The following is a 21,944-nucleotide window of genomic DNA, read 5'->3' as shown; positions in this document are numbered from 1 at the left end:
GGGCGCCGTCACCATCGCCCCCAGCTCCTCCAGAGCCCCTCAGTGCGGAGCCCCCCGGCCAGAGTGGCCCTTTAAAAGGCAGCGTCTTGTCCGGCGGGGGGCGCTGACCCGCGCCCGAGGCCCGGCCCCTCGGTCCCCTCCCCCCGCCCCCGGCGCGGCCCTCCCTCGGTCCCCGCGTCGCTCGCCGGGCGCACGCTCCGCCTCCCGTCAGTCGGCCGGGCCGGGTGGTGCGCGGCGCGGAGCGGGAGCCGGAGCCGGAGCCGGGGCCGGACGCGCGGCTGGGGCTGGGGCTGGGGGCTGGGAGCGCGGTGCGCACGGCCTCCCCGCGCGATTTCGGCGCCCGCCGTGGGCTGAGGCCTGCGCCGCGATGGCCGAGATGGGCAGCAAGGGGGTGACGGCGGGGAAGATCGCTAGCAACGTGCAGAAGAAGCTCACCCGCGCGCAGGAGAAGGTGAGCGCGCCGGGGGCCCCCGGACACCTGTCCCTCTCTGTCCCTTTCCCTCGCCGAGCGGCCGGCGCTGTCTCACCTTCGGGACCACCAGGGCTAGGATCTTAGGGGGTCCCCCAACCTGTACCCGCCGGCTCTCTGCGCACCCTCTTCTCTCGCCTCCCCGCCCAGGACAGGAGCCCGAGAGGGCGCAGCTGTCTCTTCACCCCCACCCCCTCCTCCAGTCGCTTTGTCCCTGCTCCGCTGGCCTGCGGACAAGTGGCGGCTTTGCTCCGGGCTCAAGTCCGGGCGCGCAGTGTGGGTTGCCCCCTTTCCGGAGGCCGCAGCCCGGGAGTCTGGGAGGTGCAGGGGCGACCCCCGCCCTGAGGCTCCGGGCCCATGCGGCCTGTCTATGCGACCCCGGGGCTACCAGAGCCCGAGATGGCCAAAGCTGCTGCTGCCCAGCGCCTGCGGTGGCCTCCTTCCCATTGGTTTCCTTTCCTGGGAGGTGCCTGCGGCCTGGGAGCTGCCGCCGGCCCCACCGGGGGCTGAGGGCCGAGCGCTCCTCCGGGAGGGTCCCCCGCGGTCCCCAGTGGCCCGGGAACGGGTGGCGGTGACGGCCACAGCGGTGCTGGTTGCGGACGCCCCCGGCGGACTGGGGCCGGGAGGGGCGTGGAGCGCGCCACGGGGAACCCGAGCCCTATTTGCGGGATGCGACTCCCTGCGGGTTCGGGAGAAGAGTCGGAGCTCCCTGGGGGTGGGCGACTTGCTGCCTGTGCTGGAGGAGCTGTGAGGGATTCCGGGCGAGGGGAAGGCGGGGGTCTGGGCCGGCCAGCCCCCTGATCCTCGGGTGTGCTGAATTGGATCGCGCCAGCTGCTGACGCCACTTCCCCTGCTGATCCCGATCCTGAAATCTGAGATTGCAGAGTCCCTGCCTTGGCCAGGGTGGCCCCTGAAGCTGCGGGTGGGGCCTGCCTCTCTGGCAGCCCCTGGCTAGTCGAGAGGCCGGGGGGCGCAGGCTCTGTGCCTGTTTCTAAGGCTGTTTATAAACAGTGACTGGTGCTGCGGGGACCGGCGGGCTGGGCCCCCCAGGGGTGCAGCCACGTGACAGGGAGGGAGGGGGCTGCTGCTCATCCTTGCGTTCTGGGCTGAGTGGGTGGGTGGGTGTGCGAGCAGGGATAGGATGGCAGCCAAGCTCCAGATCTGGCCAGACTCAACTCCCCCCTCCCTGCTTGGAGGGGGTGGAGACGGGACGGGAAGAGGGATTGGAGTCCCCCATGGTCTTCAGCAGACCTGCAAGGCTTTGGGTACCCGGCTGTGACTCCCTAGCCACAGGGTAATCCTGAGGGTGCCTGCAGTCCTGGGCCTGGGGGACAGGGAGGGCAGGGAGATGGATGGGGAGCTGGGATTGCGAAGGGAGCTCCCCCTTGCTCTTGCTGAGTGTAACACCCCACCCCCTAACCTCCCACCCAGCTGCCTTTTCTCTGCAGCGTCTTCTTTGCTGTGGTTCTCAGAGTAGGCTGCGTCCTCTCTCTCTGCAGCCCCTGTTCCTTGACCACAGCTGCTCAGTTGTGGATGCTTCCAGAACCTGTGCACTGTTGGGGATCCTCTGGGCATAGCAGGCCTCTTGACTCTCCCTGAAAGCATTGTTCCTTGAGCTCACTGCCTTCTTGGCTGTAGGTTCTTCTGCCTTCTTCCGTGTCACAGACTGGGTGCCCCCAAGCCGGTTACCTTCTCAGTGTCTTCCAGAGGGGATGCTGCTTCTACGCCTGACTCCTGTGGACTCCATCCTGCTGCCTTGCCTCTGCCACACGCAGAAGCTGTGGAGCCATTCCAGCTCCCCTGTCGCCCCTCAGTGGGGGAACCTCCATGTGGAAGGAAGGGTACCACCTTGCATCTCCTCCTCATCTCTCCCAGTCTGAGACTCAGAGGGTGACCCTGAGGTCAAGGGCAGCCTGCCCTTTGGTACTGCAGGCCTGATGGGTGTCTCTGTGGCCTCCTAGATGGTGGCTACCCCCTGGCCCACCTGGGCAGATGGAATAGAGTGTGCCTCGGGCAGTCACCCAGCTCCTGCAGGTACATCATGGATAGTTATTGGGGCTTGGCCTGGCGCAGGCTTAGAGACAGGGCCAGGCTGTGCTGAAGGCCCCTCCGCCTTCCCTCCTCTGTCACTCCCTGCCTGACATCTGTTGTGCACTACTTCCTGGGCTGAGCCCCTGGATGCTGACTTAGGCAGGGGGCAGTGTCTGTGGCCCACACGGAGCTCTGTCCTGTAAGGGCTCATCCACATTCCGTGCCTCCCAGCTGTCCCCAGTGTGTGGGGTGCAGAGTGCGTGCCTGGAACTGCGGCCTGTGGGTGCCATGAGGTCATCTTCCCATTGCGTTTGACTCTGTGCAACGACCGTGTCCATTTTTGGGCCTCCAAAGGTGACTGGGCAAAGCCAATTTAGGGTGGGACTTGGGTCAGATGACAGAAAGGATTAGAGGTTGAGAAGGACAGCTGGGACAGGACAGGGGAAGGGAGTGGGAGCTTACCCCCTGGCCCCTGGAGGGCTGCCACCTAGGAGTCCTCATGGAGTGGGCTGGAGGGAGGAGGGTGGGATGCTGGAGCCGGGCAGGTAATTACAGGAGGGAAGAAGGGGTGTGTGGGAGTGAAGGGGTGCAGGCCAGTCCATGGGCAGCGGAGGGCGGAGGGCTGGCAGGTGCTCCTAGAAGAAAGAGCAGGGGAGGATATTTTTAGGGCCCTGACACCTGCTGGGAGTTGCACCAAGCCCATGTGGGTGCACAAGGTCTCAAGCCATAGCCATGTTGCTCTGCTCTGTGGTAGCCCATGCTCCGGGCCTTCTCCTTGCAGTTAACTTGAAGAGTAGCCACGCTTGCAAGAAGCTTTCCCCGAAGGGACCCCTGGAATGTAGGCACAGGCCACATGGGCCCTGAGTTTGTGGGAGCCCGGCCCCTCCCCTAACCCCCAATCTGCAGCTGTTGCCTTCCACCAGCTTCTTGTCATCCCATCCATCCATTGGTTGCCTCTGTCCTTGGGTGTCGGAGGCCCCTCCCTGAGCCCCTCTGGCTACCACCCTGTGCCGGCTGCTTCCCTGTGCCCTTGGTCATTCATGGTGGATGGTTCATCTCCCTGCTGGAGAGGTACCCTGAATGGGGGTAAGGGTGGAGAGGTTAGATACAGGGACCCCGAATCCCCCTCCTTTGAGCACCCTTTTTCTCTCCCCTCAGCACAGGGAAGGTTGCTGGCTCAGGGCTGGCTTCCAGGGGGTGGGGCACAGGAGGTAGGGCCAAACGGCCTGTGTGGGGCTGTGAGCAGAAGGGATTCCAGGAGACGCAGGCAGGCCCCAGGGTGCAGAGGTGGGAGTGAGAGAGGCAAGGATACCAGCTCTCCTGCAGAGGAGGCGTGGATGGGTCAGATGTGAGCTGGAAGCTGCCAAGCGTTGGCTGCTGGGGAAATAAATCCACATGTTTCAGGGGTTCTTAGGGAACCCCTCTGCCCTCCTTCACAGATCACACCCTATGGGGGTGGAGGGTGAGCTGGTCTCCTTCACTTCCAGGCTCCTGATTGGGCCCTATTAGGAGAGGGCTTCTGTCCCAAGCTTCTACAATCTCCAATCCCCCTTCTGGTTATGGAGCACACGCGGGTGCTGAGAGCTCCGCCTGGCAAACAGGATCTTCCTTATGAAACCTGGCTGACAAAGATTCTCCTTCCTTGCCACGTGTGTTCATGAAATGCTGGGGGAGCCCACCCTGGGAGTCCCTGTCCTCCTTCATGGTCACCCTTGCCAGCTCCTCTCCTGAGAGTGTCCATTACAGGCCTCCATAGACTGCTAATCCCTGCCGAGTCCTGAGCTGCTCCGGGCTTAGGATGTGGTCACAGTCCAGGGACGGTGTGTGTGCATGTTTGGGTGAGCAGGCGAGCGGAGGTGTGGGCGGGCAGGTGGGCAGAGGGCTTGGACTCAGGCGTCAGAGAGTTTTGCTGTGAGCATATTGGGTGGTACCCAGTGGCCGCATCTTCCTCCCCTCCCCGGGCTCGCCTTCTCACCGTCGCTGAGGCCGTGATGAGGTCTGCCTATTCATTCGTCCATTCGTCCTGTAGAAGTGGAGTACCTGCTGTGTGCTGGGCGCTGTACTGGAGGCTGAAGGTGCACAGTGAAGGTGGCCAAGGCCCCTGGCCTGGAAGGCTGACGCTCCAGCGGGACAGCGGGGCAGTTCCTAGGGACCCTGCACAGGAACAGCCCCCGCCATGGGAGAGTTGAGTGGGGCCAAGGCTGATGGAAGTCAAGGGTAGAGGGCGTCCTGGGGCTGCTGCCCTGGCATGCTGTTTTCCTAAAACTGCCTGTTGGGCATGCTGCCTTTTGCGATTAAAAGTACCAAGGAGAGGACCCTGGTAGAAGGCAGGCCTGGGCAGATGTGCAGCCTCGGGGAGCTATTTGCGTAAGGTCAGGCCGGCAGGTGCTACTGCCCAGGCTGGGGGATGACAGAGGCTAGGGTGAGGAGGAAGAGTTGGGGGCAGCTGGGAGATTGGGAGATTTCCACGCCAGGCAGTGACTTAGTGTAGTAGAGAGGGTGTAGGGGGGCCAGGATACGGTTGGATCCTCTCCTGCTGCCTTCCTGCCCCTGAGCAGGTCTCCTGGCCCTCTTGGTGCCTTCCTGTCCTCATGCGGAGCCTGTCTGGGGTCGCTGGGGAAAGGGAGACTCCAGCAGAGGCTTTTTTTTTTTTTTTAAGATTTATTTATTTATTGGAAAGTCAAATATACAGAGAGGAGGAGAGACAGAGAGGAAGATCTTCCGTCTGATGATTCACTCCGCAAGTGAGCACAACGGCCGATCTGAAGCCAGGATCCAGGAACTTCTTCCGGGTATCCCACACGGGTGCAGGGTCCCAAAGCTTTGGGCCGTCCTCAACTGCTTTCCCAGGCCACAAGCAGGGAGCTGGATGGGAAGTGGGGCTGCTGGGATTAGAACTGGCGCCCATATGGGATCCCGGCGCATTCAAAGCAAGAACTTTAGCCACTAGGCCACGCTGCCAGGCCCGGCAGAGGCTGTTAACTCGGAGCTGCTTGCTGTCCCCTTGCTGTATGTCCCGTGGAAGGCTGGCCTGGCCCCTGGGGCTCCTGGGCACCTCCCACCCCCGCAGGCTGCTTTCTCCTCCTTGGGGAGGGTGTGCGGTGGTGGTGTCACTTGAGTGGACCGTGGGGCCATATGCAGGCTGGGCTTTCCAGGCACAGGTCTAGAGCCACGAGCACAGATGAGATGCCCTGGGTGTCTTTCACATGCAAGGAAGTTAACATATCCCATCCCTTGAGCCTCTAGGAGCTCTTTCTTTCAAAAAGATTTATTTTTATGGGCAAGGCAGATATACAAAGGGAAGGAGATAAAGAGAGAGAAGGATCTTCCATCTGTTGCTTCACTCCCCAATTGACCACAACGGCCAGAGTTGAGCTGATCTGAAGCCAGGAGCCAGGAACATTTCCTGGATCACTCATGCAGGTACAGGGTCCCAAGGCTTTGGGCCGTCCTCCACTGCTTTCCCAGACCTCAAGCAGGGAGCTGGAGGGAAAATAGAGCAGCCGGGATATGAACCGGTGCCCTTATGGGATCCTGGCCCTTGCAAGGTGAGGATTTAGCGACTAGGCTATGGTGTTGGGCTCTCCAGGAGCGCTTTCTTCTGGGATACAATCCTGTCTGCTTTTGCTTTTGTCACATGGCTGCAGTGTTTTGGTGTGAGAAGATGGTAATACTAATTGAAAGTTTTAGGGCAGGAAATAGCCATGGTGCTGAACACACACACAGGGGAGAGTTTTTTTCTTTTTTAAAGATTTATTTATTTATTTTTATTGGAAACGCGGATATACAGAGAGGAGAGACAGAGAGGAAGATCTTCCATCCGATGATTCACTCCCCAAGTGAGCAGAACGGGTCGATGCTATGCCGGTCTGAAGCCAGGAACCAGGAGCTTCCTCTGCAACTCCCACATGGGTGCAGAATCCCAAAACTTTGCGCCGTCCTCGACTGCATTCCCAGGCCACAGGCAGGGAGCTGGATGGGAAGCAGGGCTGCTGGGATTAGAACTGGCGCCCATATGGGATCCGGGTGCATTCATGGCGAGGACTTTAACCGCTAGGCTATTGCGCTGGGCCCGAGAGACTTTTCCTGGTGTGCATGTAATGCTCTGGTGGGGTAGAGGTTGCTTCGCATGGTCCCTGTGGCATGCCACGTTCCGGTGCGACTCGGAGTGGGTGCTGTGTGCACCCAGTAATCTTCCACTGTGCTCTGGGATTGGTTCCCAGGGATGCTTAAGCCTTAATAAAACAGTGTAGGGCCCGGCGTGGTAGCCTAGTGGTTAAAGGCCTCGCCTTGCGCATGCCAGGATCCCATGTGAGTGCTGGTTTGTGTTCCGGCGGCCCTGCTTCCCACCCAGCTTCCTACTTGTGGCCTGGGAAAACAATAGAGGATGGCCCTGCCCCCGTGTGGGAGACCCTGAAGATGCTCCTGGCTCCTGTCTTCGGACCGGCTCAGTCCTGCCTGACTGCTGTGACCACTTGGGGAGTAAACCAGTGGGCGAAAGATCTTCCTCTCTGTCTCTCCTCCTCTCTATATATCTGACTTTGCAATAAAAATAATAAAGCCTTAAAAAAATTAAAACACTACGTATTTGCATGTCACCCATACATGCTCTCATATCCATTATTTTTGTTCGTGTTTTTGCCTATTTATTTGAGAAGGCGGGAGAAAGGAGAGGAGACGAGAGGAAAGAAGAGGAAAGCTGACCTCCCTGTGCTGGCTTACTTTCCGAATGTCCCCAATGTCCTGGCTGGCCCGGTCTGAAGCTGGGACCCAGGAGTTCGATCCAAGTTACTTACGTGGCTGGCAGAAATACAATCGTATGAGCCCTTGCTGATGCTCCCCAGATTCTTAGCTTTTTTTTTTTTTTTAAATATTTATTTATTTTTATTGGAAAGGCAGATTTACAGAGAGAAGCAGATACAGCAAGATCTTCTGTCCACTGGTTCACTCCCCAAGTGGCTGCAATGGCTGGAGCCGAGCTGATCCAAAGCCAGGAGCCCGGAGCCTCTTCTGGGTCTCCTATGTGGGTGCAGGGTCCCATGGCATTGAGCCATCCTTCACTGCTTTTCCAGGCCACAAGCATGGAGCTGGAAGGGAAGTGGAGTAGCCGGGACACGAACCAGTGCTCATATGGGATGCTGGTGCTTGGAGATGGAGGATTAGCCGATTGAGCCAAAGCGCTGACTCCCTAGTCTTGCAGGAATCTGAAGCCAGGAGCTGGAGTCAGGTATCACACCCAGGTATTTGGGTATGGGACACGGGCATGGCAACTGCTGGCCTAAATGCTGGCATTTTTTCACACCCCCCACCCACCCACCAAATATTTTCCTTCCTTGACTGCTTGAAATCAGAGCCAGGACCTGTGGATACCGAGGACTGAGTTACTCTTGTCATATATAACGAACACAGATCTGATGGCCGGCAGTCCCCCTATCCCCACCCCTCCAAGACTTCAGGGCTGTAGGGAGTGAAGGGTTCCTGTGATCATGGACCTCTGAGTGCCCCAGGTCTGCCTCCATGCCACCTTGTCTGTGCTGGGTAAGCTGCATGGGGCTGTCCATGGGGCTGCATAAGAATCCGGGGACCTGAGAGTGGGGATCTGTGCTCTGCTGGGGCTCTCTTGGGGAGTCTCGTCGGGTTCTGGGCCAGCTGCCAAAAGGGGCTTGGCCTTGGCCCTCTGCAGTGGGGTGGCAGGTCCCAGGGGGAGGGATTGCTGGGCCCAGGAGGTCAGTGTTAGGCCAGCGAGCTGCTGCTCTCGGATGGGCTCACAGCTCCCTGCTGAGCCTCCTCCTCCGTTGCTCCCTGACCCAGATCCCCTGGGTGTGTTGACAGATGGGGTGGGATTGGGGTCACAGCATGGGACGGCGGCCTTGAGGCCCCCATCCTGGGCCCTGCCCCCACGGCCCAGGCCGCCTCCACCCGCCCTTCGCAAGGGCAATGAGCTGCAGGCATCTCCCATCTGCAGTGCGGTGTCCTGGAGCCTGGATCGCTCTGGGAGTGAGTGGGCGGCTGGCACAGCAACAGCCGGCCGGCCAGCCAGCTCACTGGCTGAGGAGGGATTCCTCTGTGTGGCGGCTGGGCCTCTTCACTCTCAGGATCCCCTCCCCTCCCCCCACCGAAGGAATGCCTGCTGGGTCCCAAAATAAGCCCCTAATTTTTTTGTTTAGCAAAAGACTTACTGATTTGAAAAGGCAGAGTGACACCGAGAGAAGGAGAGATCGAGAGACAGAGAGATCTTGCATCTGTTGGTTCACTCCCCAGATGGTCACCATTGCAGGGACTGGGCCAGGCTGAAGCCAGGAACCAGGAGCTTCATCCAGGACGTCCAAGTATGTGGGTCATCTGCTGCTGCCTTCCCAGGGGCACTCGCAGGGAGCTGGATAGGGAGAGCTTTGTACCGGACACCGGTGTTACAAGGGATGACTTCCGCTTGCTGTGCCTTAGATGTTTTTTATTGAAGTAACCCCCCAAAAGATGGAGGACGTCCCCACCCTCCCACCTGTTCGGCCATGGCAGCCTTGCTGCTGTGGGCAGGACCCTGAGGTGGTAACCATATCCTGGAGGCAGTAGACCTGCCCCCTGCTTGCAAGCAGTTCTCTGCCTCACGCAAGGTGTTGTTCCCCTGATGGTCTTGGGGGTGAGGAGGGCTTTGGAGCTTGGAGGTATTTCCGTGTTTTGCTTGGGCAGTCAGGGAGAGCTCCTTGGAGGAGGTGGTGCCCATGCTGATATTGAAAGGGCAAAGGATGTGGGTCTTGGATGGAGAGGGATATTTCTGGCAGCAGTGGGAACAGTGCTTGGCATGGCCCCAAAAATGGATGAGTGTTGGGGATAGCTTGTGGCTTCTGGAAGGGACCAGCTCTGCCCAAGACCCTGGTGCCTCCTGGCTCCCTCAGCTTTGTTTGCTTGGTGTTGGCTGAGTCCTTTTCTGTCACCTGCCCTGGGCTTAGCCTGTGTCACTGTCCCGGCTGTGGGAGGCCCAGCTTGGCGAGGAGAAGCATGGCACAGACAGCCAGGGCAGGGCAGGAACTACTGTCCTGGCGCCACCTGTCTGGGCCAGCCTAGCCTATGAGTGTCCAGCGTATAGGGGCTGCTTCTCCACGGGGCTGACCACAGGGGCTGAGCGTGGGGCTGCTCACCCCTCGTTGGGATATTTACAGCCACCCAGATGGCTTTGGGGATCAGAGCTGGTGTCATCTCCATCATGGATGGAGCTTTCCAGGGTCAGCAGGGCCGTTGGAGGGGTGGGGAGGGACCAGGACAGCCTAGGCTAGCCCGGCCCCTTTTTCCAACAGCTGTTGCTTCTTCGTTTGGATCCTTGCTCCACTTGACTCCTCCCTGGGGCTGCAGCCAAGATGCCGGAGCCTTGGGCCAGCCTGTACTTGCCACTGGACCCTGGGGACTGAGCTATCATTGAGAGACCAGGCCTGGACTGGGAGACCCCCTCCCGTCACCAGGCGGACCCCTGTGTCCACTGTGGCACTCCTGTTTCTACCGCCTACGGCAGTTCAGCCCCCTTGATCCCTGTCATCCAGACCCTTGATAATTATCTGGTGAAGGCATGGCTTGGGGGCACTGACTGGGACCCAGGAATGCCTGGCAGGTGGGCAGGGAGAGGGAGGCATTGGGTGGACAAAGGGGAAGAAGAATTTCTGGGGGTCATGCCCGGGATGGTTAAGGGGGTGATTAAGCCAGGGAGTAGGAGGAAGGCATCTTCTGGCTGTGTGGTCCCTGGCCAGTCGTCTGCCCTCTCAGAGCCCCAAACTCCTCCACTGTTACTGGGTGATGAGACTTCCTACCTAGCGGGGTACAATCCTTGCTCCTTGATGGGGGAGGACTTGGGAAACCCCAGCAGCCCACAGCCGTGCTCTGAGCCCTTCTGGGCTGCTGACAGCTTTTTTGACATTGAGCTGTGGTGCCTTTTTCTTCTTCTGTGAAAGCAGAAAAAGCTAAATTGAGAGGTGTTGGCATCACCTCTCCTGGAGAGAGGCTGAAAGAAGGAGGCAGGGTTGAAGGGTGACTCTCCCAGGGGCACCTGCCCCTCTCCCATGGCAGGCGCACCGAGTCACTTCATTCGTTCATTCATTAATTGTAGGACCCGATGGCAGCAAGGGGAGCAGGTGTGAATGACCTAAGTGGCACCCTGGCTCTGCCACAGGAAGCCTAGGATGTCCCTGGTCAATGGCATCAGGACAACTGGCCCCTGCCCAGAATGTGGGCCTTGAGTAGGCGTTCATTCCCTGTTGAGAGCCCCCTACACCTGACACCTTGTGTGTTTCTGTGCCCTGGGGGGGGGGGGGTTATTTAGTCACTGGGAATGCTGAGGCTTAGGGGAACCCTCAGGACTTCCCCACCCTTAGGTGGTCTTTCCCAGGTGCTGCTGCCACCTCCCCAAATCGTGGCAGGAGAGGGTAGGTGTTTGGTAGTGGTGACTGAAGAGCAGACATCTCTTGGGGGGGCTGCCTTTGTTCCCGGTCTGTTTTGGGAGCCATAATAGGCTGGCACACCAGAGGGAAAGTGAACCCCCAGAGCGGGGGGACACCCATTGCTCAGAGATTTTTGTGTGGTCCCTGTGGCCCTAGGAGGAAGGTGGGGTGTGTGTGGGGGGGATCCAACTAGGAGCCTGGAGGAGGAGGGAGGGCTGGGTCAGCGTGCCAGCCCACCTAGCACCCATTAGGAGAGCCTGGGTTTGGGGCAGGGAGGGGAGAGGGAAGGGTGCTTGCAGGTTGGGAGGGGACTTGACTTGGTGAGGAGCTGCGTCCTGTCGTGCACAGAGAAGCAGCATGCACAGTTAATTGGATGCATTTGCTGAACCTAGGACACGGCCCAAATATTGTTCTTGTTCTGAAATACAAAACTCAGCCAGGAATGTCTTCCTTTGTGTCCCCTCCTTGTAAGGACTTAGGGATGCAGTGCGGCTTGGCTCAGCAGAATGTCCCGTGTCCTAGCCTGGCCTGGCAGGGGCCTCAGCCTGGGGCACCCTGGGCCTCTTGCAAGGGGAGAGGTCATTAGAACAGCACTGGCCAGGCTCTCTGGGGGTCTGGGGCTTGCCTGAGGAGTGGCTGGGGAGTTGAGTCAGCATATGCGGGGGCTGAGCTCTGTGAGAAGGACATAGCTGCTGCATTCTGGGGTCACCCTGGCCAGGAGGTCACCCCCACGGTCTGCAGCAGCCTGGAGTGGCCTGTGCCACCTCCAACTTCCGAACTGATGCCCCAGCAATACAGCGAGGACAGCCCCGGGCTGTTACTTGTCCCCTGGCTCCTGCCATGCCAGACCCCCATTTCCAGGCAGGGTAGGGGAGTCTGGCTGTGTATGGCAGGTGCCTGGTGCCTGGCATCCAGTGCATGTGCAGTGCTGGGATGGTGGATAGATAAAAGCAGAGCATGAAGTCAGAGAGGGTTTTGCCCAGGGCCTCAAGGCTTTGCACAGCCCCAGGCCCAAGGTCAAATCCCAGCTCTTCCTTCCTTGAGCCCTTTGAACTTGGGCAAAGAAACATAGCTCCCTAGCGCCCACACCTGCGTGGAGCCTCTGTGCTCCTGTCTCTGAAATGGGTGAATCTCCTAACCTTGACTTGACACAGGGAAATGGGCATCTGTGGTTCCCACACGAGGATCCTGGTAGTGGTGGGGGTACCCCATGGGTGCCAGTTTAGGGACCTGGCCCTGCTCCCTCAGTGGGGGTTGTGCACCCAGCTGTGTGTCCTCTGCCCTCTGTGTGTGTCCTCTGCAGGGCAATGGTTGAAGATTTCCATTTCTAGCTCCGGATCCAGATTGTGGGTCCTGAGGCCTGAGGGGGCGGGGTTGAGGACAGAGGAAGAGGGTGGCTGGCTGCTGGGGAGGCAGTGGATCTACTCCCTGAGGGGATGCTGGGCTGGCACCTGGGACCCCGGGGTGGACGTCCACATCCCATTTTTGGAGAAGAGGCCTCCCTGGGGGTAGGAGGAATGGCAGGCAGGGAGGGTGGCAAGGTCAGGGCTGTGGTGCTGGACCCCCTTTATTCCTGGCTGGGGGACTCTGGGGAAAAAACTGCTTTAGACCACAAGTCTGGGTGTGCACTGCGGCGGCTGCACAGCCAGTGGGAATCTCGGTGGGGGGGGGTTCCCTCCTGCACAGGCGCTGTGTGACTCTGGGATTTGGGGTCCATGGGCAGTAGTTTGCTGGATCTGCACTTGCCTGCAGAGGTGTTCTGGGTGATATGTGAGCCCTGGACTGTGGGTGTGGAAGAGCCTATGAGTGGGGACAGTGGCCTGCTCGGAGCTGTGGACCCTGAGGGGCCCCTGGCCGGCCTCAAGGGCTGACCTTGGTGGTGCAGGTCCAGGCAGAAGGCATGTATGGCTTGAACCCACAGCTTGACCCCATGCTGGCCAGCGGGTGGACCAGAGGCTGGCCTCTTTGTGCCCTCATCACCTATCTATGTGGGGTCAACAGGACCTGGTCTTGCCCACAGAGGGTTGAAACAGCACAGGCTGTTGGTGGAGGGCAAGAGGGTTGGGCCATCCCCTCACTTGTCTGTTCTGTTGCACTGGGCGCTGACCCCCTGCAGCTGGTGGGTGCCTCCCGTGACCCCTTCACTCCAAGTTCAGATGCCTCCTGTGGGGTGATACAGAGTCATTGGGGTACAAGATTGGCCAGAGGGCAGAGCCTGGGAAAGCCCATTCTCTCCCCACAACAGGGGGCTGGGGGCAGTGTGGGAGTCCCTCAGCCTTGAACTCTCTCCTGCTTCCCCCACTCCCAAGCTGATCACCCGCTGACCCAGCACCCACACTAGATGGAGTGTGCCAGAATGTGGGTGGGCAGGCTGGTAGGGGCTATTTAAAGCTGGCGCTGGGCACTGATTCCTTTGAGTAACAAATAGCACAGCAGCAGGAACATCCAAAATAGTGGGCAGGCATCCTGATTGACTGATTAATGAACAACTGTGGGTTTGGGACAGAACTGTGGGGAGCTGGGGTACAGTCAGGGAAGACTGCCTGGAGGAAATGGCATAGAGCATCCCTATCCTGGCCAGGGAAGCAGAGCTTCTTGCTGAAGACTGTGGGGATTGGGGTGAGGGGGTGCTGGTCACTCTGCCACATGGCTCAGCCCCTGACTTGACCCTGAGGTAGGCAGTGGCTGGCAGAACCTTCGCCCTCTTCTCTCCTGAGCTTTACCCTGGCCCGAGGCCCAGTTGCTCCTCTCAGCCGAGGAGCTGGTGGGAGGTGGGTGGGTTGCAGCAACAGATTCTAGCTGCTCTTGATGGCTGGCGTCTTGATCCAAGGCCCAGAATAGCAGCCACACTTGTGTGTAGGGGACAGGTGGGGCCTGCTGCTGTGCTGTGACATCTCTGGACAGGTGGATGGAGGGAGGGCTGTAGCCATGGGTTGGGGCAGGTACCTGCAAGGCCAGGCTGTCCTCACTGGACCCACCAGGCATGACCAGAGGGCAGGGGTCACCCTGTGCCACCCCTTGGGCAGCCATTGGGTTTGGCATTGGAAGTGGAGTGGCAAGGGGCTTCCTGTGGTGGTTACGGCTGGGTTGGGCCGGGATTAGCAGGGGGTGGTGGTGGTTTGCAGGGACAGGAGGGGGCTGTGAAGGAAGCCTCCCTCCATCCCCAGAGGATGGTGGGACAGGGCGGGGTGGGGTGGGTGGTGTTTGTCTTCTGCAAGGAATGCCACACGTAAGCCTCAGTGAGTCAGGCAACAGGTGCACAGGGAGGGGCGGACTAGGCCTGGGTCCAGGCGCAGGAGAATGCGCGTGGCCAATCCCAGCTCAAGATGGGGTAAGAGGACAGGAAGGACAGTGACCACTACTCTGTGCTGTCCCTCTTGTTCACACAGCCCTGCTCCAGACTTGAAATCTGCCCCGGCCAAAGGGCTTTGTTACCCTGCTGAGACTGGCTGGTTCTAAGAGGTGCGATTAGTTGCTCTGGGCCACACAACCTGGGCCTGCCCGCTGTTCCTCTCTCTGACCAGAGTGGGAGGCCGGGCAGTTGTCTAGACCTGACCTTCTAAGTTGGTCACACAGGGGTGGGGACAGTGTGGCCTGTCTCTGTGGCTCCAGCAGGGGGTCCTAGCTGCTGTGACTCCCTCCCTGACCACTTGCTGGGCATCCTAAGCTCACGATGGCCCCTGCTGCCCCCTGCCCACGCCCCCCAGCAGATGTTCCTCCATGCAGCTGTTCACACTCAGCTCTGCCAGGGAACTTTCCCCACCCCCGCCATGTCCTAGCTGTCACCGGCTATGCCTGTAAGTGTCCCCCTGTGTGTGCAGTGGGGAGTCCCGGCCTCACAGGGCTGGCTGCATGGCACAAGAGTGTTCTAGCCACGTGGTGGCTGAGCAGAGCCCAGGGTCCTCTTGCCCAGCACCTGCCCCCTCACCTGCTCTTTGGCACCTCTGGCCTTGCTGTGCCCAGCCCATTCTCAGCCTTAGGGGGCCCTGTGTCCCACCCGCTCTCCTTGCACTTGGCCTTTGGCATGCCCGGCCCTGTGCCCTGCTGCCCAGCCCTGGGACCTGCTGCTCAGCCCTGTGTCTTACTGCATTCTTGTCCTCAAACTTGCTTCTTGGCTCCTGGCAGGCAGGGAGCTCCACCCTGTCCCCTACCAGGCCCAGCGGGAGGTGGAATTGCCTGGGAGGAAGCCCTGCCTGGTGACCTTGGGCTTCTGGTGCCTCTTCCCTGGGCAGCAGGTGGGAAGGGAACCTACGAGCCTTTGGCCAGGGTCCCCACAGTGTGCTGGGGCTGCGGGGGGCGCGGGGGGAGGCATCCAAAATACACAATCCCAGTCCCCCCCCCCCCCACACACACACAAGCTTCATGGCTCAGGGCCCAAGTTCCAGCCCTCATTGTGGGCTCCTCTCTGAATTGGGAAGGGGGCTGCATGGAGGGGTGGTAATGCAGAGCTGCTTGCTCTCTCAAGTGCTGGCTGGAGAGGGTGGGGAGGGGTCGGGTGGAGGGCTGGCTGGCTGGCTGGCTGAGCCAGACCCTCCCCAGGAAGCTCCCACTCCCCAGGGAGGCCTTTACCAGGAAGGGGCTTATCTATGTGTGTGTGTGTGTTGGGGGCGGGCAGAGGGGCAGCCCTCCCTGGGGCCCTGGCTTTCTCCTGGCTGACCCCTGATCCTGGGGTTTCCTCACAGGCTTTCAATAAGACTTCTGGCTTTGGTTGTGGGGGCGGGGGGGTGCTTTGGATGACCCTTCTCCCCAATAGCCACCCTCCCTCCCCCGCAGCCCCGGCTCCCTTCTGCGTCTGCTCTGGCCTGCCCAGCTCACCCTGGCTTTCTCTAACTCCACCCTGGTAGCTGACTGCAGCCTTATCTGCTAAGCTGGCTGGAATTTCAGGCACCCTGGAAGGAGGAGAAGAGGAGGGAAGGGAGAGGAGGGCTGGGGGTGAGCCGCACACCCAGCCCTAGGGGGTCTCAACCTCCTTCCAGCTGGAGAGGCGATGCAGGGAGGGGGGGACCCTCTGGCTTCTCTCTCCCCCACCCCTTCTTTCTCAGGGGGTAGAGTCCAGCTCTCAGCCCTGAAGAGGGGGGTCCTTGTGTGGGAGAGGCCCTCCCCACCTACCAGGGCCAGGCAGGGCCGAGAGTGGAAGCGGGACCATCTGCACGCAGATTTTTACCCCATCCGTCTGTCTGCGAGGTTCGTGGCAACCTGTGCTGACCTGCACGGCCACAGTTGTGTTCAGACAATGAAGGACGGAAGGAAGGAAACCCAAGCGCCCTTCTTTCCTCTGGCTTGCAAGTCACAGAGACGAGGCAGGATGGCTGGAAGGAAGGAGGAGGAAGAAGAGTGACCGACTCTGGGAAGCGGGGGTGGGGGGGAGCCTTCCGCAGCTCCCACCGAATGCCTGGGAAAATGTAGAGAGACTGCAGTGTCTGGGGGCCCTGGGGCCTTGGGCTTGAGACCTATCTGGGGATCTCTGTGTGGGAGGGGACCGCTGGGAGCCTCCTGAGCTGGGAAGTTCTTTTCTGCTTTTGCGTTTCTTTGCAAAGCTCCTGGCCAACTTTGCACGCTACTCTGCAGTCGCAAAAGTCTTTCCTCTCTCAGAGTCTCGGACCCACAAGCCTCTGTTTTTCTGTCTGTAAAATGGGGCTCAGGGCGGCCAGGTGATATGAGTCTGACGTCATCGAGGGTGGTGGCTTCCCTTAGGGTGGGGTCCACAGTCCAGGAGCTCCCGGGCCGGCTTGTGTCTTGCCTGTGAACTTCCTGGTGCTCAGGGGAAGGGGCCGATGCTGTGCCCTCAACCGGGAGGTGATATCCACGGCGAAGGGTCCCTGTTGTCGCCGGGGATGGGGGAAAGGCAGGCTGGTTGGCAGGTGGCCTGTCCCCAGAGCCACCGGCCCCACCTGCCATCCTCTGCAGTCAGCTTGAGAACAGTCTGAGGAAGGGGGGTGCAGAGCAGTGCAGGGGAGGGGCCAGCTGGTCTCCTGGGGCAGCTCCGTAGTGGGGAGTCCCCCTCCCCCCAGTAGGTGGTGCGGGCTATCTCTGCTTCCCTTTCTCTGCTTCTCCCTCCTTCCGCATTCTGGTCTCTGCCAGGGTGTGTGTGTGTGTGTGTGTGTGTGTGTGTGTGTGTGTGTGTGTGTGCCTGTGTGCCTGTGTGAGGTCACTGCACATCTGGGAGGGGGAGTGCCTGCCTGGCAGTGCCAGGGGCCCGGAGCATTCTCTGGCTGTTGCCCAAGACTGATGTTTCAACCTTTATCTTGCTTCTGAGCCATTGTGTCTCTGGGGGTTGGGCGGCCAGCTCTGCTGAGCAGGGACTCCCTGCTCTGGGAGGTACTGAACGCCCAGGTAAGAAGCTGGGCCCATGGGCACAGTCTCCCCTTGTGGCCATGGCCAGCAGCTTCCAGGACCATGCAGCCCCTCATTCCTAGGTCCCCGCCTTCCTCCCCACTAAGCCCCCATCCCTCTGCCCACTGCAGCTCTGGCTCCGCTCACCAGGCTCAGCTGTCCCCAGTAGAGTGGCCAGCCTTGGAGTTCAGTGTTGCTGTATTGAAGGGGCAGGGTTGTCCACACCTGCGTGTGTGTGGGGCCTTGGACTCCGAGGAGGGAGAGGTGGCGCTTGCCTGGACTGTAGGAGATAGTGAAGCTGCCATGCGTGCAGCCACCGGCCACAGACCCAAGCCCTGGGCTGCACGCACGCACGCAAGCCCAGCCGGCAGATGTTGGCCCTGTGTGGGTCTGCGGTGCGTCCCAATTGGCGCTTGCTCTTGGCTGCCGCGGTGCCAGCTGTGTGGCTTCTTAGCTGTGTCGACTGGCCTGTGAACATTCAACCCTTCTGAAGTGGGGAGCGGGGGCTGGGTGCTGGAATGCTTAGGTTCAAGTCCCAGATCTGTCCCCTCCTCCCCTTCCTGTTCCAGCTCCCTGCAGACCCTGGGAGGTGGTGCTGCTGACTCAGATCCACGTGGAAGAGCTGGAATGAGCTCCTGGCCCAGGCCCTGGTCCTTGTAGCATTTGAGGACTGAGGCAGCAGGTGGGAAGCACTCTCTCGCTCTCCTTTCAGATAAAGAGAGCAAATGGACCCAGTCAGGGTAATAGTTGGTGGCTGGGGACCCCAGGGAAAGGTTAACTGTCCATGAGAGAGGTGCACACGTACCCCCAGAAGGGACGTGGCAGGAACGACATGGCTGGGCCTGGAACACCTGCTAGTGCCTGTGCATAGCCTCTCCCTGGCTGTGCTGGGGACACTGGAGTATCATGATGGTGGGATTAAGATACCATTGAGTGCAAAACAGGCAGGCGTGCAGTGTCAGACCCTGGCTCCCCATCAACGCCGTGGTGTGTCACAGGGTCTGGCGCTACTGGGAATGACTGCAGAGTTCTACCCAGGCACTTGCTAAGGGAGCCCCACTTGGGTCTGTCAGGCCTGGCTGGGCTGAACCAGTCTGTATGTGCCAGGCCTTCTGGGCACCGGTGCTGCAGCTGTTTGCTGCAGACAGCTCTGTGTTCATGGAGCTAACCCACGGCTCTGAGCAGCGAGTGTGGGCTTCGGGCAACCATGTGGTGACAGTGGTCCCCCTGCTGAGGACCACTCAGAAGGTGACCTGGAGACAGAGCTCAGACCAGGGTGGGCACAAGTTGGGGTCATCCACATGAGCACAGTTGCGGGATTTGGAAGTCCTGCGGTCTGTGTGCTCCTTGCTTTAGTCTAGGGAGAAGAGCAGGTGACTCTAGAATGTGGACCAGGCTACCACTGACTGATTGGTTCCCTAAAAACAGGCACTGTGGTACGACAGGCATAGCTGATGACCTGCAATGCAGCATCCCATTTGGGCGCTGGTTCAAGTCCAGGCTGCTCCACTTTTGATCTAGCTCCTTGCTGATGCACCAGAAAAAGCAGCAAAAGATGGCCCAGGTGCATGGGTACCTGCACCCATGTGGAAGACCCAACTGGAGTTCCTGGCTCTTGGCTTCAGCCCGGCCAGCCCTGGTCATTATGGTCATCTGGGGGAGTAAAACAGTGGATGGAGGATCTCTCTGTGTCATTTGGCCTTTCAAGACGATGGAAATCAACAAGTATTTGGAAAACGTATATAAAGTTAGTAGGTAGGTGGGAAAACTTTCTGGAATTAAAGAGAAAGAGAGATGCAAGAATCCACGCCAGGGTGTGAAGCAGCAATTGGGAGAGAGCTGAAAACCCCACAGATGGCCCAGGCGGGCGGAGGGGAGGGAGCAGCTGAGTGTGTGGACCCTGTGTGAGGTGGTGGTGGATGCATTGGGACCTCAACGGGGTTCGGCTGTGTGAGAGCCTGGTCTTGCAGAGGGATCTGAGGTGAGAGGCCTCCCTTGTGTTGGCAAAGCACAAGCCCAAGTTGAGCCCCCTGGTGCCTGCGGTGTCCTGGACCCTCCTAACTGTGGCCTGGGAAGGACACGTGAAGGGCGCCCCCAGGGACCCCAGCCTTGAACCTACACTTTAGGCAGTGGTGCCTGGGTGGCCAGAGGCCACTAGAGGCCGCCACCCCTGGACCCTGGCACCTGCGAGCAGGTGTGGACCCTTCATGAGGGAGATGTCCTGTGGGCTGGGAGGGAGCCAGGTCACCTCCATCCTGTCCCAGATGCTGCCTTCATCCCCTCACCCAATCAGGAGGGCCACACAACCCTTGTTTCCTTGGAGCCATGTCTCCAAGGAGCTGTGTGTGGGAGGGATGTGGCGAGCAGACCCCCGGGCTTGGGGTTGGCCCCTTTCTGAGGACCCCTCCTCTGTCGCTTTTTGGGGGGTGAAAGAGCCAGATCAAGGAAGGGGTCGGGGTAGGGAGGGAGGGAGTCTGGCTAGGGCCTGGGTGGCGTGTCCGCCCACCCAGAGGCTCGGTGGGAGGGTGTGAGGAGGTACATCCTGTCCCTGTGGTCCCCAGGGAGGAAGCAGTGAGGGCGGGCGCCCAGCCCCCCTTCCTCTCACCCTGCGCTTGCTCAGAGATTTCTTGTTGAGTTGGCCAGTGGGCAGGTGCCCGGGAGGAGGAGATGATGCGGAAGGTGAGGGTGTTGGCATTAGGCGGGGTGGGGGGGTCTCAGCAACTGGGTGAGTGGTTGGCTGGGAGACGCCCAGACAAGATGTTCCCAGCTAGCTCCATGCAGGGATGGGGTCAGCCCTGTCCCTGCAGCAACTGGGAAAGGGGTGTGTGTGAGAGAGAGAGAGGGGCTGTAGCAGGCTGGCTAAGGAACCTTTGGGCTTGGCTGTGCTTGGTCCTGAGTTCTAGAAAGTTCCATGGGCTGTCAGACTGGGCAAGAGTTCCCCATGGCCAGCATGGTGCAGGGGACTGGGCAGATTCAGGCTCCAGGGGATATGGTCCCTTCTCCCATCCCTGGAGGGTCTGCTGGGAGACCAGGGCTCAGCTGAGTGACCTGCTATCCCCACCCTGGCTGCTGCCACCCCTGACTGGGCAGCCCCAGGCCCGGTGTCTTGCTGAGCGTGAAGGGCCAGGGGCAGGCAGTTAGTGCCCAGCTGCTCCCAGGCCAAACCTGCAGGTCTGGGGTACGTGGCCATGGCAGGCTGGGTGCTGGCCCTAGGACTCACGGCCTTGCCTGTTGCACAGGATCCGATTTGAGACCTGAGCTCAGGAGCAGGGTTTCAGATGAGGGACACCCCGCTGAGGCCCCTGCACCCTGTGCCGGCTCAGGGGACCTTCCCTGGGGACTTCCCAGAGAGGCCAGAGCCTGGAACATGGCATTAGGTGCCAGCTCCCCTCCCCACCCTTCCCTGGGACCTGCCGCCCCAGGCACCTGGGCTGTACATCGGGCTGAGGACCTGGTGACAGGAAGCTCTGCTAGGAGGTGGTGACACAAGTGGTATAGATAAGGCTGCCTGGGCTGCCGGGCTGCTCTGTCGCTCCTTCCTCTGCCCGCCCTGAGTGTGAGTGAGCCTGAGCCAGCCTGGTGCTACGCTCTGGAGCTCTGCTTCTCACTTGAAGAAACGAAACGCTTATGTGCTTGAGAAACGGAGCTACAGAGAGGAGACAGAGATCTTCCATCTGTTGGTTCACTCCCCCAGTGGTTGCAACAGCTAAAGCTGAGCCAGTCAGAAGCCTAGAGCCAGCAGCTTTTTCTGGGTCGCTCCTGTGCGTGCAGGGGCCCAAGCACTCGGGCCAGCCTTTGCTGCTCTCCCAGGTGCATTAAGGAATAGATGGATCAGAAGTGGAGCAGCTGAGACATGAACTGTTACCCATATGGGATGCCTGCGCCAGAGGCGATGGATTCAACTGCTGCACCCCAGCCCTGCTCCCCCTCCCCACTGACTTTTGGGGCCCGCTGCCCACACCTTCCTGGGGTTCTGGTGGGAAAAGTCGGGGTGTAGGTTGTGCTGCCTGTCTTGCTCACACAGGTTTTATTTCAGTATCCTGCTCCCACCCCAGGTCACCTGAGACCCCACTGTGCTTGTTCCTTGAGCTGTGTCCATCCCTCCTGTCCCCTGCCACCTGTGGGGCTTGAGTGACTTGAATCCCACTCCCCACCCCCACATCCCAGTAGCTTTTGCTGTAAGCTGTCCCCTCTTTCTGAACTGCCACCTGCTACAGAAAATCCTCCCCGCTTGCCTTGGCAGCAGTGCCCATGGCTAACACTGAGCAATCTAGGTGCATCTGACCTTGCCATGGCTTTTGGACCAGTGACACCCTGCCTGCCAGGACCATTGGGCTGGGGAGGATCTCAGCCCTGTCTTGGCACAGGGCCTCCCCTGGCCTGGGTCCCAGGTGATCCCAGCTAGTGCTCCAGGCCTCACAGCCCAGCACTGCTCCCTGGGGCTGGGGCTCTGTGTGGGGCATCCCAGCAGCCAGGCTGGGTGGGACTGGACCTGGGCCCAGGGTCTCTGTGATGCTGCTTGTCTGGGTCACAGGTCACATCCCCTTCCTGTTCCCTGGCAGGTCTTGCAGAAGCTGGGGAAGGCAGATGAGACCAAGGATGAGCAGTTTGAACAGTGCGTCCAGAACTTCAACAAGCAGCTGGTGAGTGGGCTGGTCTGGCCATGGGGTGTCCAGGCGAAGGGAACT

At 60.0% G+C, this 21,944-nt stretch overlaps 1 protein-coding gene across 16 annotated transcripts in view; it reads left to right on the top strand.

The window, feature by feature from the left end:
- The first annotated feature begins 264 nt into the window (after nucleotides 1-264).
- BIN1 (bridging integrator 1) overlaps nucleotides 265-21,944 on the top strand; it is a 41,792-nt gene continuing 20,112 nt past the window's right edge. For 3 of the 16 annotated variants that reach the window (XM_040971182.1, XM_040971187.1, XM_040971184.1), the window contains exons 1-2: nucleotides 339-451; nucleotides 21,819-21,899. In XM_040971182.1, coding sequence (XP_040827116.1) covers nucleotides 368-451; nucleotides 21,819-21,899 — 165 coding nt within the window. In that variant the 5' untranslated portion in view covers nucleotides 339-367. Of the gene's footprint in view, nucleotides 452-19,861; nucleotides 19,936-21,818; nucleotides 21,900-21,944 lie in introns of those variants that run through there. The other 13 variants (XM_040971176.1, XM_040971175.1, XM_040971179.1 and 10 more) reach the window with 11 other exon arrangements.

Source organism: Ochotona curzoniae, unplaced genomic scaffold (genome assembly GCF_017591425.1).
Source record: "Ochotona curzoniae isolate NIBS_2020 unplaced genomic scaffold, NIBS_Ocur_1.0 scaffold_4953, whole genome shotgun sequence".
In the NCBI taxonomy this organism is placed as follows: domain Eukaryota; kingdom Metazoa; phylum Chordata; class Mammalia; order Lagomorpha; family Ochotonidae; genus Ochotona; species Ochotona curzoniae.
Note: the sequence above shows the minus strand (reverse complement) of the source record. Positions and strands in the feature narration are given on the sequence as shown.